General features: G+C 32.4%; 1 protein-coding gene across 5 annotated transcripts in view; it reads right to left on the reverse strand.

Annotated features, from left to right (window-relative positions):
- The window catches only part of axo (axotactin), a 99825-nt gene that overhangs the window by 15699 nt on the left and 67038 nt on the right, over positions 1-17088 (reverse strand). For 3 of the 5 annotated variants that reach the window (XM_074183790.1, XM_074183794.1, XM_074183793.1), the window contains 2 exons: positions 15836-15933; positions 12937-13003 (listed from right to left, as the gene is read on the reverse strand). In XM_074183790.1, the coding sequence (XP_074039891.1) occupies positions 12937-13003; positions 15836-15933 (165 nt within the window). Of the gene's footprint in view, positions 1-12936; positions 13004-14593; positions 15213-15835; positions 15934-17088 lie in introns of those variants that run through there. The other 2 variants (XM_074183791.1, XM_074183792.1) reach the window with 2 other exon arrangements.

The raw sequence follows: 17088 nt of genomic DNA on the forward strand, positions 1-17088 counted from the left end.
CTGAGAGTTTCATCGTTCCACCTCGAGTAATACGGAAGATACGGGGGTGTTTCCATGAGAAGTGAATCAAATTCGGATTTTTCAGGACTGAAATTGTTTCAAGAAAAAAGTGTAATCGTAGTGAGTTGTTAGTCCTGTTCAGGAATCTTGAGGAATTTTGAGCCTATTTTGCCCCCTAATATGTTTTACCGTAAAAATGGGGTGTTCCATCGCGAGTGGCGGACAGTGTATATCACTTTGGCCAACCCCATTCAGGTGGTAGGTGCATTTTGAGCATTTCCATCAGTTCTGAGAGTTTCATCGTTCCACCTCGAATATTACGGAAGATACGGGGGTGTTTCCATAAGAAGTGAGACAAATTCGGATTTTTCAGGACTGAATTTTTTTCAGGAAAAAAGTGTATTCGTAGTAAGTTGGTAGTCATGATCACGAATCTGAAGGAATTTTGAGCTTATTTTGCCCCCTAATATGTTTTACCGTAAAAATGGGGTGTTCCATCGCGAGTGGCGGACAGTGTATATCACTTTGGCCGATCCCATTCAGGTGGTAGGTACATTTTGAGCATTTCCATCAGTCCTGAGAGTTTCATCGTTCCACCTTGGGGGTGTGTCCAATTGGACAGTTAAATAAAAGGATCTGTGAACCAACTCCACCTTCGCTCCCACTACCGATCACCCTGTCCACTCGTCCAAGGACATAAATATCAGAACAGAACGGGTGGACCGACAGACGGAAGGAGACAGATTGAGATCCTTGCAGAAACTAATGACGATACCTCGGGCGTAGGCAAATTGAGGCTCCGGCGTAAAATCACAAAATTCTACCTTTTCCAGGACACATTTCACAAACAAATGAAAGTCGCCTCCGGCTAATACCACGCTGGATATTGAATTATATCTGGTAGACATTTTGCTAGATACCTCACAGAGGTTAGTCTCCCAGATGGTACTCGTTCATTCAGCAGCAGGACCATGCTTAAATTATTCGAGTAGATCACCTACAGACCCGTTTCGAGGTATCACCTCTCATCAGTGTAGGAAGGATCCGATCCAAACAGTAGAGTGTCTGGAACTCGATCAATTTCAACGCGGCTCGACTGCATTATGAAACCTTCGTCCAAGCGAAATATTTTCAACTAGTTTGTTATGATCTAATATAAACCAGTTTGCATCATTGGAGAGCAAATAATGACTTCCAAAGTATTCTGTTGACTCGGACTGTAGTATCTAATATTGAATTCATTTCCATTGTGTTCATTAGATACCGTTCCAAACTCAACACAATTGAATTCAAATAGACTAAATTGTTGGCAATTAGGTACTACAAAAGCTTCAACATTTTTGGAAGAGGTGGCCGAACGAATATCTTCACACTCTTCGTATCATATTAAAAATTAACCATCTCTTTATTGATATAATTTGTGCTTATATTTACCTTTTTGTTTGAAACTTGAAAATATAAATATACTCGTACACATACCTACAGCTTAACCTCTGGTAGAAGTCCATTATATCTCAAAGTGGAGTGCAGTAGATTCTTCAGTTTTTATTCTTCTTCTTCAAAATATTGATTGATGTGTTTTGGGTGTATGTGTATAACATTTAACAAATGAATATTACTGGAGTTTTTCCCAACACCAAACCGTTATTTTAACAACTCGACACGTGTTTCGATCACCAAGTGATCATCTTCATGAGGAAGATTAAACTTCCTCTTGAAGATGATCACTTGGTGATCGAAACACGTGACGAGGTGTTGAAATAACGGTTTGGTGTTGGAAAAAAACTCCTGTAATATTCCTTACTACACCAAAGTTTCCAAACAGTGCATCACAAGTACATTTAACAAAGTTAAATGAATAGAGAATTTGCTAAAGTTTAATAAAGGGCAAACTGAAAAGTTCAGCCCGAAAAATTTCTATGTAATTAGAACCACTGAATAGTTCTATTGATATGTGCAATTACTGTTCAATTTCTGTCATCGATAATTTTGTTCGAACAATCTGTCAAAAATTGAATGACATACTTCTTCAATAAACATCATAATATAATAACAGAAAAACAATTCGGGTTCATAAATAAATCAAATACTGAAAGTGCCGTGCTCGACTTCGTGGAACAATTAGTGGGGGTCTTGGATAGGTCTTCGAAATGTCTTGCAGTATTTATGGACTTGGCAAAGGTTTTCAATACTATGTCGCATGAAACCCTACTTGAAAAATTGTGTAATTATGGTATTAGAGGTCGTGCTTTGGATCTAAAGCAGAATTATTCAAGAGGATGAACACAAACTTTTAAAATTAGTAGAAAGCTCAGTACCACATTACAAATTAATGTGGGTATATCCCAAAGAACAGTATTTGGCCCGATACTTTTACTTGCTTACATAAACGCAATAACGTAGATTAATAAATTTGACGGTCATATAGTCTGTTATGCTGACAGTGCCATGACATTGGTGAAGGTTAGAATAAAGTATAGTATATAAAACTTCTGAAAATATTAATGAACTTGTATTGCACAAAATGACCTACACAAAAAGTTTTAATTATAAATGCGGTTATTGACCAACATATGAGATGGGAAAAACAAATATCATATGTAAGACAAAGGATGAGACTAAGCATGCGTACATTTTAGACTTCCAGAGATATTCTTAAAAAAAACTAATTTTTATTATATCACTCTTTGGCAGAATCCATAATAAGATTTTGTATAATAGCATAGGGTGATACTTTCAACAACCACATTAATAGCTCACAAAGAGCACATAACTCAATTTTGAAAATAATATTGAAAAAAAGGACGTGTTTCAACGTAAGATCATTATATAGTTACCAGAGTCTAGAATGGATATTTCCGAATTTTAATAACTATGTAATGTCTACAACAGTAAGAACTGGATCAGTCAATAATTTAAATATTAAAATACCACTCTACAAGGAAAGCCATAAAGATTCATGTTCTATTATGGTCCAAAACTGCACAACCTGCTCCTAGTAGAATTGAAAACAATGAAAAAAATTATTAAATCTGAATATGCCCTCAAACGATTTGTAGGTACTCGAAAACATTATTGTTTTCTCTATGAGTTTAAATTTTTTTGGTTTTTATACAGGGTGTCCCTGGACTTCCTCTTTTCCTCTCGGGAATGTATAGATGGGGTCAAAATATCACCAGTACTTCATATAACTTTTTTTCCTAAAATCCTTCGTTACCAAGTAACGGGCCCTCGAAGTTACAAAATGAAAAATGTTTTTCTTTGATAACTTTTCAAGTGAATATTCAAAATCATCCAAATTTTGGTAATTGACTAAACAAATGAATTCCTTCGATGAGCTTTCATGCAGGAGTCAGTTGTTTTGCTACAAAGTCAGGAACGGACTGCCCCCGATGGTCCACACCCCAAAACTTTGAAATGACAGATATTTTTCAATATTTTTCAACAAAATAAGGTTACATGGACAATTTTATGAATAAAAGTACTCGTGTGGAAAGTCGATCGGAGCAACGAGTCTTGATAAAAATGTAGTTTCACTCGACGACATCAAACCCGCTCGTCCACCATTATTTGAAATGAATAATTATCAAAGCAGAAATAATAATGATAACGTTAATTCAACAACATTTATCCTGAGATGTCTACCATTATTCGAAAATATTAGTTTTTAAGGAAAATGGAAATGATAGGTAAAATGTTCATAACGAATTTTTATAATGCAAACACGTTTAACTAACGAAACTCAAGAGCCTCAAGAGCAAACAGAAATGAAAAATCCGCTACAGAAACTGCTCGATATGACCACCTTCTCTCTCTATACATTTTCTTAGTCTGCGAAGACACCCTCTCTGTACTTGAAATAGCATTCCAGGGTCGTTTCGTATGGCTTCACAATGTAATGTTATTCTATTCAACAATGCATCTCTTGTGTGAATAGGTGTAGCGTAAACAAGGCTTTTTAGATGCCCCCACAGAAAGAAATCCAATGGATTTAAATCCGGAGACCGCGATGGCCATGAATATGGCCCACCTCTACCAATCCATCTATTATGGAAAATATGGTTCAGATGGTCACGCACAATCAAACTAAAATGAGGAGGAGCGCCATCATGCATAAACCACATATCTCTTCGGGTTTGCAATGGAACATGTTCCAAAAGTCCATTCAAATCGTTCTGAATGAACTCCAAATAACGTTCTCCATTCAATCGGTCCTGTAGAACGAATGATCCTATAAGATGGTTTCCTATGATACCAGCCCAAACATTCACGTTGAATTTCCGTTGGTGTTTGGTTTGCAATATCCCATGGGGATTTTCTTCGGCCCATATATGGAGATTATGAGAGTTGATAACTCCATCTCTACTGAAACCTGCTTCATCAGTGAATAAAACTCGATTAATAAAAGTCATATCCTCTGTTTGCCTATCCATGAACCAATTGGCATATTCCACTCGTGCTGGAAAATCTTGAGGTGTCATGGCATGTACCTTCTGGATGTGAAATGGGTGGAGTAGTTGTTCCCTAATTATTCTATTGTAATGAATCTGAAGCCGGCCCTGACCGACGCATGACGCATGACGGAATACCGCGAAAGAGCGGGAAGGATGCGAATGAGTCCCGAAATCCACAGAGGGATCCGGAACGTTCGTTGACAATATAAAAACGTCGCTAATCGTCCCGAAGAGTAGTCTGTACCAAGAAAGCGAATCGAGCGGTTAACAAACGGTGAAGATAAATTAAGCGTTAGTTACTGAGTGGTGTAAATAAATTAGTTGTGATAGTGAAGTATTGTTAAAATAAATTTGTTTAAGACAGTTAATTCTTTAATTCGTTACACTATGAATAGTGGACTTGGATGTAAGGAACTGTTCTGATAGATTTCTGATGCTCATTGAAGGATCATCAGCGACGGCTTCCAAAATATTTTCCTCCAATACAACGGTACGTACAGTCCTAGGAGCGCCCTCACCACCTCGTTTTGGCAAAACTGTACCTACAATAATATCGAAATAAAACAACGTGCTCAAATTCATTATCAATTATTACATACCTGTCTCCCTCAAGCTGCGATCGACACGCTCGAATGTTTCTCTTGACGGTACCGTTCGATTGGGAAAATGCTCGGAATACAGACGACGAGCTTCTGCAGCATTACAAAATGCTCGTCCATAAAATACATGCATATCTGCATATTCATTGAATGTAAACTGTTCGGCCGTATCAAAAAAATTCAAAATAACCTATAGAATATTGACAATACAATGATAGTCATATGACAACGCACCACTCAACAAAACAAAATCGCATTCCAGTTTCTCATTTTTTATCAAAACTTTCTAAAAGGTTTTTTTGTCAACATCTGTGAAAGAAATGGAACATAATTATTCCCTGGATATTTTTCACCTGATCATGTGCAGCCGTTTTTGTAGTTCATTCGTTTGCTTTTTATTAGTATAGTAAATATTTTTTCTGATATGCGTTTTTTCAGCTAAATTTAGTTTCGTGTTAAAGAATTTCTCCCATAAAATTATAATTATCAGTGAAACTCCTCAACAGTTTAGCTGTGAAGAAGAATTTGAAACATTCGAATGTTGAGTTTCATGAGATTCAGATAACTGATCAACACGAAACGTGAATATTCCACACGTATTATGTACATACAAAATATGGAATGAATTCGATATTTCATAGTAGAGTAGCTTGTTAGTTTAAAAACACCACGAATCTACAGAACTTGATATTTCTTTTGAAAAAATATCTGCTATCACAATTGTGACTTAAACTTCCATATAGGTACTGTACTTTTTGTTTACGACTTCATTTTAGCATACTTTGTATTATTCCTGTTATAAATGTTGTTGAATTAACGTTATCATTATTATTTCTGCTTTGATAATTATTCATTTCAAATAATGGTGGACGAGCGGGTTTGATGTCGTCGAGTAGAACTACATTTTTATCAAGACTCGTTGCTCCGATCGACTTTTCACACGAGTACTTTTATTCATAAAATTGTCCAAGTAACCTTATTTTGTTGAAAAATATTGAAAAATATCTGTCATTTCAAAGTTTTGGGGTGTAGACCATCGGGGGTAGTCCGTTCCTGACTTTGTAGCAAAACAACTGACTCCTGCATGAAAGCTCATCGACGGAATTCATTTGTTTAGTCAATTACCAAAATTTGGATGATTTTGAATATTCACTTGAAAAGTTATCAAAGAAAAACATTTTTCATTTTGTAACTTCGAGGGCCCGTAACTTGGTTACGAAGACTTTTAGGAAAAAAAGTTATATGAAGTACTGCTGATATTTTGACCCCATCTATACATTCCCGAGAGGAAAAGAGGAAGTCCAGGGACACCCTGTATAACTGTATGGCTTCATATAATTTGTTATTATATAAAGACATTCCTTTTTTTTATGTCGTTTTGTGTCGGTGTTGTCTCGGAAATTTGGTTGTTGCAATGTTTTCTGTTTGTTTTAATATGTGTCTAATATGTATGATGGTTTTCAAAATAGTAATATTGTCAACACCAACAAGCTACTTCTCGAGACCCCTGAAGAAGAATGTAATCGGATTCGAAACGTTGGCAGGAAATCAATTGTTTTTTAAAGAAAATTTTTCTGAAAAAAGGTTGGTTGGTTACCCAACCAACCTTTTTTCAGAAAAATTATTAAATCACTAAAATAGGTAACTGTATACAGTGTCATCCCCAAAGTATGCACCATTATTAAGGGTTTTTCGACAAAATGTTATCCGTGATGAAATATTGTGCATCCCCTAAAACTAAACATGCACCAACAATATACAGTAAAACACACGTAATATACGAGGAGTCTTCAAATATTTGATTTTTAAACAAGAGTAAAGTACTGATTTGAAAGGGTTATATTTTTAGGAGTGATTAATTTTTTGGGAAAGAAAGTTTTTGGCTTTCTACTACTCCATCTGATACAAATAAAATGGATGAGAGAATCTTCCAAAGAAAGGAAGGATTAATCAATTTGAAAATAAGTAACTCTATACATGGATGTGTAGATCATGCAAAGAAGTAACTTTCAGACACAAACTGAAAGAAAGTCCTCCTGAAACAGCTACTTTCATATAAACATTGAATTACACGAAAGAAAAAATTCTTTCGAAACAAATACTTCTATATGAACACTGAATTATACAGAAGATACTTTTCTCTATTCAGTTTGTATATCAAACATTCGTGGAGGAATAAGAATCAGATATCATTCACATGAGTTCTCTATACATCCATGTATAGAGTTACTTATTTTCAAATTGATTAATCCTTCCTTTCTTTGGAAGATTCTCTCATCCATTTTTTTTGTATCAGATGGAGTAGTAGAAAGCCAAAAACTTTCTTTCCCAAAAAAAAAGTAAAGTACTCTTTGAAAAATCTCGGGAAATATTATTTGAGAAAGTTGTTCGACATTGGAAAATAAATTCAGATTTAAAGTCACGACTATCTAAGCAAAGTTTTTTTTACCCGTTTTTTTTTAATGGGGACTACGAAAAAAAATTGCTAAACTCATAGCAGCATAGTTGTGTAATTTGTAATATTGCAGGCTTTTGAAATAAACCGTTTTTACAGGATGCTGTCTATTTATCGTTTCAGTAATTTTTTTTTCGTAGTCTCCGTTTAAAAAAATGGGTATAAAAATAAAACTTCACTTAGATGGCCATGAATTCAAATCTAGATATATTTTTCAATGCTGAACAACTTTTTTGAATAACATTTCCCGAGATTTTTCAAAATAAGATTACTTTACTCTTGTCTCAAAATCAAATCGTATATTACGTTTGTTTTACTGTATTTTGTTGGTGCATGTTTAGTTTTACGAGATGTACAAACTCTTATCAAGAATAACTTTTTGTCGAAAAACCCTTAACAAATAAGTTTCCCATATGGTGCATACTTTGAGGATGACACTTTATAACTATAGTTTACGTCTTGGTATTGTCAAATTGTTTCTATAAAATATACATACACAACTCTCATCTGAGTGAGTAATATAACACAATACATGCATTTCAATGCCTAGGTAAAAGTAAATCATTCAAGATAATTGAAATCTAATAATTATGTCATACAACAAACTCTATATCATCTTGAAAATAAATTTGACTCTATTAACTGATATCAGTAATAACGATATTCAGTAAGTAGTTGAATATATCACTAGTAGTATGCTTCAATGAAAAAAAGTCAGTAAATTCATAAATTTTCCCACCAAATTGAATAATCGATGGGAAAAATGAATTTCTATATTTAGTTTTCTTTAGATGGTTGACGTTTTGGAAAATGATCGTTTTCCATTTTCAAAAACCAATAAAAATTCACTTTTGAACAATGTTACTCAATTGCAAATAGCTATATTTCCTTTGACACACAAAATGTTGCTGACTAAAATTGAAATGGCGGTAATTCAAAATATTCGTACTGTTTTAATCAACAATGGATGGGCAAGGAGTATTATCTCTACAAACAAATAAATTTTTGGAAAAAACTATTGATGGTGCTTCACTTGTTTATAATTCAGTTGAGGCTCATAATTGTGAACAATTGAAAAGGTGGTGAAAACGTCATGGGCGTCCGCAAAAAGGAAAAAAAATGAGCTGATTGAGAGGTTAGGTATCAGCATTTGTTTACTATCTAAAAATATATAAAAAAATAGTATTTACAGTTTTTTTCTTATTCATACTGTTAATTTATTTGATGTAATTGAAAATATATTTCAGCTAACAAGAGTATTACTTATGGAACTAATAAATAAATCAAGCCATTAATATTTTGAGGCTGTACATGTGAATTATTGATTAGACAAATATGTAAATACTTAATTGAATATGTTTAGTAATTTTTATCAGAGGAAAATATTTTATTCAACATAATATATATGAAATTTGTACGTATGTTGAAATTCCTGATAGCTTAAAGGATCAGGGTTTTCTTCAGTTAGACCACTTTCTCCAATGAAATGTAGTGAGCAAATATAAGTATCCTTGTAACATCATCAATAGATTTAAAGCCTCGGTCACTCTGCCACATTTTTTCACCCATAATTCACATTTCGCTCATTTTTGCACATGCTTTAATATGTAATTTGCTTGATAATTTGGTTATTTTTTTGCGATATTCAAGACAAGGCTTTGGAAAATTTATAAAGTAGTATGTGTTAGTTTTGAATGATTTGTATTGTGTATCACTTTTACATACTCCATAACAACACCGTATTTTGGTAATATATTTGGTAATATTTATTTCATATTCATATTTTGTTTGGTACAATATCTATTATAATAAAAATACATCGTAAACCCAAAGGAAACATAGAACATACCTAAGCAATGAATGCTTGTATCGTAATGTTCCATTCTTCCATTTGGGTATCTTAATTTACTTTTTTATACATTGCGAGTTTCGAACAATAATAATGATAATATTGATAATATTGAGTAGATGAATTTGAAATTTATCATAAGATTAATTTTATTTGATTTGAAAGGGTTATATTTTATTTATTAATTTTATATTAGTTAGGTTGGTTAGGATAATGGGAAAGAGAAAATAAGAAAGAATAAGTAATAAGTTATAGAGTAATAGAGTAATAGAGGAGTGTGTATCAGTTGAAAATTAAATTTAGACTATTGTTTTCGAGAATGAAACTTTTAATGTTTTGTTTGTAGTTCGCCATTTTTGTTATTTGCTTTACGTTTAGAGGTAACATATTGTATAGTTTAGGTCCGAAATAGAATATAAATCTTTGTGTATGACTTTTTCTGAATTTGGGTATTCTGATAGATAGATCCTTAACAGATCTTGTATATTTTTCAGCAAGATTTTTTTCGTAGTTCTGTTTGTTTTTGAATATCCACTGAAGGCATTGATAGGAATATAGACCCCTGACATTCAAGATCTCGGAATTTTTATATAGCTGATGTGTTGAGAATAACCTAGGTTTCTTCAATATAATTTTCATCAAAGTGTTCTGTGTTGTTTGAAGTCGTTTTATTGTTTTATTATACATTCCACCCCAAGCATTTATACAATATCTCAGGACAGATTCCGCTAGAGATTTATACAATATAAAGATATTTCTTTTATCCAAAATATCTCGTAATTGATAGAAGCTTTTAATTAGCAATCTGAGTCTTTCCACTACGTAATCAGAGTGCGCGTCCCATCTCAGATGCTGATCTATCATAATACCTAGATATTTTATATTTATCAACCTTTCTATCAATGGACAAGAGCAATTTTGTGTTTCACACCCTGTTTGATGTATACTCAAAGTATTTTTTTCCGGTTGGTCATTTTGTAGTAAAGAGAAAGTTAGAAATTTTGTTTTACTAACATTCAGACTTAGAAGGTTATAATTTAACCATAGCCTTACATCGCTTAATACCTTCTGTGAATCCTTGTATACATTTTCCCATGAGTCCCCTGTAATAACAATAGCCGTGTCATCTGCATATGATATGAGATGCCCTTTGAAGTTTTGTATCGTACTTAAACTGTTTATATAAATTAGAAACAGAATTGGTCCTAGTACTGTTCCTTGGGGAACTCCTATTTTGACTTCCGTAGAATACTCTAAGCTTGTTACTGGCTCACCGTTTTTGTTTTTTATTTGAATGTTGGAGATGGATTGCTTAATATTTTTTTTATTTGTTACATCTTTGATCAGTTCCCAGGTTTTTTTGCAGTCTCCATTCAAAGAATTAAGTTTATTTCTATAGAAGTAATTTTTTGTCTTTTTGATTAGTGCGTTCAATTTATTTCTATATAAGTTAAATTCTTTTTTAAGCTCTACTGAAGGAGTGCGTGTCAAATTCTTTTTTAGTTTATCTCTCTTTCGAATGTATGTTATAAGTCCTGATGTGATCCATGGTTTAATTCTGTAATGTCTTTTTACGGGTATGTTATGATTATGGGAGGCTAATTCAGTGTAAAATTGGAGTTGAGAAGTAAACCTGTCATAAGCTTCCTGGGCATCTGAACACATGATAATATCTTCCCAGTTTTCGCTTTCCAGATATTCATAAAGTTTTATGTAGTTGACTTTCTTTATTGACCTATTAATAATGGTTTGTGTGGGTATATTTTCTTGAAATATTTCTAGATAGGTTGTGTAATGATCAGTAAGATTTGTATGAAATATGACAGGCGTTGTTATTAAATTTTCCAAACCCTTTTTTTTTCTTAAAAATATATGATCAAGAATACTTCGTGAATCTTGAGTAACACGGGTGGGCTTGTTGATAAAGGAAAAATAACCATATTGCATGAGAATATTTACATATTCATCAATATATGTTGAAGATCTATCCATCAGATTCAAATTTATATCACCCATGAAAATATTTAAATCTCTTTTTCCAAGGGAAGAGAGATAGTTACGCAAGTCATCTATGTAGACTTGTGTGTCAGTTGACGGTAATCTATATGATGCTGTTAGTTCTATACACAGGTTGTGTATAGATATTTCTATTGATAGTAAGTGTGTTTCTGTAAATTTGACAATTGTACCTTTTGAGTTCATATTCTCTTTCACGTATACAATAACACCATCATTTTGATTTTTTTTCGAGTTATTATAATATATTATATATCCTGGTATTTCATAGTCACTAATTGTGTCGATATTCCAAGTTTCAGACAGAACTAAAACATCAGTATATTCGTTTAATTCTTGTAAATATATTAATAGCTCATCAAAATTTTTATTTATACTTCTTATATTGAAATGTGCAATTGATAACACACCCCTCCCTTTGTCCTCTCTTATATCTCCTACAAAATAGTCTTTGATGTGGTTATATTCTAAAGTTTCTATTTCCTCATTCTCATCTAATAAATTAAGAAATTCTAACATTGTAAGCACTTATGCCTATGGATCGGAAACAATGTCAAATTAGTAAGTATTACAAGAGGTACACTCCCATGCGATATTTCATTTTTATTTAACGAAGCGAAGTTTTAATACGCACATTATAGTATTTGTATATAGATGAATATATTATGTAAGTATATTGATAACTCCAAGAAATATTAAAGATATAAGAAAAGAAAAAAAAAGAAAGAGGAGTTTTTAACTTAATAGTACATACAATATCATTCAGGATACGAAAAGTTTGTTGTAATCTTCATGTGATTTGATGATTGAAACTTTCCCATTAAAGTTGACGTAGATTTTTCCCGAATCAGTCCATGTGTTTCTCAGAGAAACTTTTTCTATAACTTTGTTGAGAATTCCGACTCTCGTTTTGGTGAGGTCTTCACGGATAACTACTCTCGTACCTTTTAGCAATCTTTTCTTTGTATAAATCATTTGCTTAATGAAATAATCACTGAGTTTCACTAATATTCCTCGAGGTTTAGTTTCAGATTCGTACAGATAACATAATTATAATGGAGTATAAACATTTTTTTCTGATTATTTTGACTTACTACTTTTTATTCACTTTTTTACAATCAATAAACTTTAATTTATATTTTAATTTTTAAAACATGAGTTGCAGGCTCTTCAACATGGTTGTTTACAAAAAACAGTACGAAAAAGATGGCTGATACTGACGCATGTGCACAAAAAAAGTTGTGATGAAAAGGCCTATTGGATTCTTCAATGGTGTATATTGCGCTGTAACTTTTCAGGGTGAACTTTTTAATTTGCCCTTTATTACAATTCAGCAGATTCTCTATTGATTTAACCTTGTTAATTCCACAAAAAATGTTTTTCAAAGAATAATTCAAAATACTTTTGAAACAGTTTCTAGTTGAGGAAAGGTTCATTATTTTGAAGAAGTTCGCAGAAAATATGTACTTTGACTCGATTAGTTATAATTTTTACAATAGGAAGAAGTTTTTACTTTCTTGTGAAACTGGGTTTTTAAATTCTACAAGGTTATAAACTACTCACCAAATAAACTGTCTTCTTCGGAGCACTGTTCATTTGCTTGTCTATTTTGAATTCCATAAGGTGGAGGCTTGAAGAATAAAATAAATGTGGAATATAATAAAGAGTGAAGAACATTTACAACTGAAGAGTGATATATGTTATAATGTAGAGAATATTGAAGTAATTTGATTTGCAAAGGAGCTTGGGGTAGAAGGTTGGTGAGGATATGGAATAACTCTGAATTCAAGGAATAGGATAACTGATCCAAGTAAAAACGTCCAGGGACGGATCAATGTGTACAACTTGAAAAGTATTAGGAGAACTGAATACACGCCAATAAATAGAAAAAGAAGAATAGAAAAAAGAGAGGGAATTACTGAAGACGAATAAAAATGGAAACTGAGAAGAAGTAAAGGTCAATAAGACAGTTGAATTATTGATATTCACCTTAGCACTGATATAAAACAACAAGAGACAAAATGGAAAACAAAGAACTCATTATTTTACTATTACTAAGTTGACTAGTAAAGTATATCGATCATTATGCGTTTTATGAATTTTAATTAGTGAATAACTATATCGAGGATGTGCAAATTAGTAACACACGAATTGAAAGAAAATTTCAAGAAACTTATAAATATGAAATATGATTATGAAGTACATGGAAGGAATATACAGGCTGATTCACGGTGGATGGCACTATGGCACATTAGACGGTTCTGGTGAACCAGACAACGGCTCACTTAAAATTTAATGGACAGCATATTCAGAAATTCTCTACCCAACTAAAATATTTTCGACAATACGGGTTTGCCACTTCCATTAGAAAGTAGTAGCAACTTTGATTTTTCAAATAGAATACCCTGTATATAATATTATTTTTGGAATCAACAATTACCCGACAACTTTTCTTGATATTTTGCTATGCCTATACCGTTTTCGAAATATAAATTAATTTCAAGGTTTTTCTTCGGAAATCATGACCTCTAATAATGCTTATATCTTTGATTTAAAAAATATTATGGTACCAAAATTTGGTTTGGAGTTAGGAGATACTTGGAGACTTTCCACACTTCAGCATAATCTCCGTTACCTCAATACAGGGTGGTTGGATAGAGAATGTCTATCTGTAGAGGGCAATACATGATTCCATAATTGAGTATTCTATAATTATTTCACCAAATTCAATCTGAAAAATGGTTGTTTTCAAAAATACAAGATATTTTTTCATTTTCAAAAAGAATGAACCGAATGGAATCTGAGAGATCTAAAAATGGGATATAATACCCTCTTCTCAATGTGATACCACTGGTGTTATTGTTAAAAAACAGTATTTTTGAATCTCGAAGAAATTTTCTATAAAATATCTCAACTTTTTTTACATGGGTGCAAAATGTACCCATTTAACAATGTACCCATTTAACATTTAACAGTAATTTCAAATTCAAGTTTCCAATATGTTGAAAAAAAATTTATTGAAATGCTGATTCAATTCAGAGAAACAATTTAACTGTATAATTGAACTTTTTATGTGAGAAATACATGTCTGAATTCTCTATTGTTGATTTTCTAGAACGACTTCAGATTTGTATTAAAATATATCTGTTACCAACCTTGATGTGATAAAATTTATTACGGGTGGAGATGAAAATTAGGAAAGATGAAAACAACATACATATCCAATGGAAGTTTTTTATTTTCAAAATAAACAATCAGTCATGAGAGTACATTAAAACAACCACACATATTTCAACAATAGAGAAAATTGTGCAAGTTATGCAGGATTTCAACATGAATGAAATTGTGCAAATGTTTTTTTTATTTCAGTTTGAACAAATATTTTTAAACATATTATTTATTGTACACAATTCTTCGAACCCTTATTGATATTTCAGCACTTCCGTGAACGAAAGTTTCTTTTTTCTTTAGAAGTAATTCATTTGGTCTCATGAAAGCTAGGTTGAGATCTTCAAAATTATCACAGTTCTTACATCCTTCAATTAAAATTCAAATGAAATTTGTTGAAGATCGTAGAAAGTATTTTATGATGCAAATGACTTTTTTCAATATTTCCAAACTATTGATTGTATTCATATTACGTAACTTCCACAATTTTTCTCGCATACATTAACCCAAAGCTTTTCCATATCCGAGTTAGGTGTATCTTGGCTCAATATTTGATTATTATTAGGCATTTTACCCGTTTCACCAATTATTAGTTGAGTGACTAGCGGATTAGTGTAGGGTGAGGTCACAACTGTGTGATCAGTTGGTGTAGTCAATCATACAGGAATTACCTATGAAAATAATAAATAATTTTTTAGATATATAATGTGAAGAAATGAAACAAGCTAGGGTATTCAACTTCAGTTGAATATAGAAGAATTTTAATCAATTACAGTTACCATGTATGAAATGATGATAAGGGGACTATATTTTGTCTCAGTGATATGCAATTATATTATATGAATGACAATCATTTACACGAGAGATTATTTTTTAGGAAAAAACTTCTATTTCTTCTTTGATGTATGAAATTATCAAGTAATATTTCTCATAAATAATGCCTTGTTTCAATTTCCATTGTGATTGGTTGGTACCTGAATTGAGAAGTGATGGTTTCTGTATGGTTTATGATTCACAAACAAGTTGTGTCTAAAGGAAACATTTACGCATAATCTACATTTTTTCAAAGAATGTCCATCCATGTTTTTTTCGCTCTTGTGGAAGTATTCCATTCTTTATGTTACAAGTATTAAAAAAAGTAGAGAGCAGAAAATGGGTAATATGTTTCGATATGAATTGTTAGTGAATGTATAATAGCACACATCAATATGAATGAAGAAACGTGAGAAAATTAATACAAGGACATCGCATGCTAAATCGTTTGTTAGATGCATAGTTTCAAATCAAAACTTACAGGTGCTTTACTTTCGACTAATTCTTCTTCCTCTTCATCTACTTCAAGCATCGGACTCAAAGTTTCTGCACTTTCTAAGGAAAGTTCGCCAGTGCTTTCTTGAATGGATAAAAAAATTAATGAAAAAATACGCAGTTGAGTTATAATGTGATAAAACAAAACCAATTAAATTCAACTTGTCTAAACATGAGATTTCCTAACCATCAATGGACTAACTGAGCTCGGTTTAATCAAATGGTCTATTTTTCACTGATGGGTGGAGTGCAGTTTATGAAATATAATCTTGTCCCAGTCTAGTTTATCCACCCATGAAATCAGAGGCAGATCAAATCAGCTTTGACTTGAATTTCGAGTTTGACGTCGAAATTCTGAATCCGAGTTTGAAGTCGAAAATTCGAAAATAAAATCGTAATTTCGAGGTTGAAATCGTAATTTTCCAGTTTTCAGTAGGTATGAATTTCGAGAATGAAGTCGAAATTTAGAAATAAAAACAGGAAACTGAAATGCCAAGAATGACTAAGCAGTTATCATCAACTGTGGCTTCCCTCTCGGTCCGACGAGGATTTATAAAATGTTACATAACATGAGGACCGACTGAATCGAGGGTAGACAACAAGATGCGAAAGAATTTCTAGTTTTCTTTTGAACGGACTCAATGATGAAATGCTTGAGCTAATGGAGTTAGTTAAATATGTTACACTGAAAATGAAAAATCTCTCGTCATCTCTGCTTTGTGCAGTGACCCAAGTAATGAATGGAACGTAATGGGATCGATAAATGAAGGAAATTCAACCAGAAAAATTGACTTTACCAGTGCATCGATAAGCGACATCTTTGGGGGGCAACTGACAATGTCGAGATGAAAGTTGAAATTTCGAGTTTAATATCTATAACAGGTGAAACAGTATCATTGAATTTGGTAATTTAGATTCATTCGAATGATCATTCTATTAGTTGAAGAAGTAACATTCTCATCCAAAATCATTTTCATAATTTTTTTCATCAACAAATTTCAATGGATAAAAACAATACCACTCTCACGAATGCAGAAATATTCTTGCTATAGTTGAGGTTAATGAAACGGTTTCTTTAAGAGAAATAAGTGAAATGAAACGAGGCAATTTTCAAGAAAGGTTTGGCTGGAAACAGAATACTTGGATAACTATGCAAGAGCGCCAGCCATTCTTATCCTAAAAGAAATAATTCTAAGGGTATATAGGAATAGCTCCACAAATTTTACAAATCGTGTTGGA

Source organism: Leptinotarsa decemlineata, unplaced genomic scaffold, assembly GCF_025532065.1.
Source record: "Leptinotarsa decemlineata unplaced genomic scaffold, Ldec_3_MD MMD2_tig00026345_RagTag_RagTag, whole genome shotgun sequence".
Taxonomy (NCBI): domain Eukaryota; kingdom Metazoa; phylum Arthropoda; class Insecta; order Coleoptera; family Chrysomelidae; genus Leptinotarsa; species Leptinotarsa decemlineata.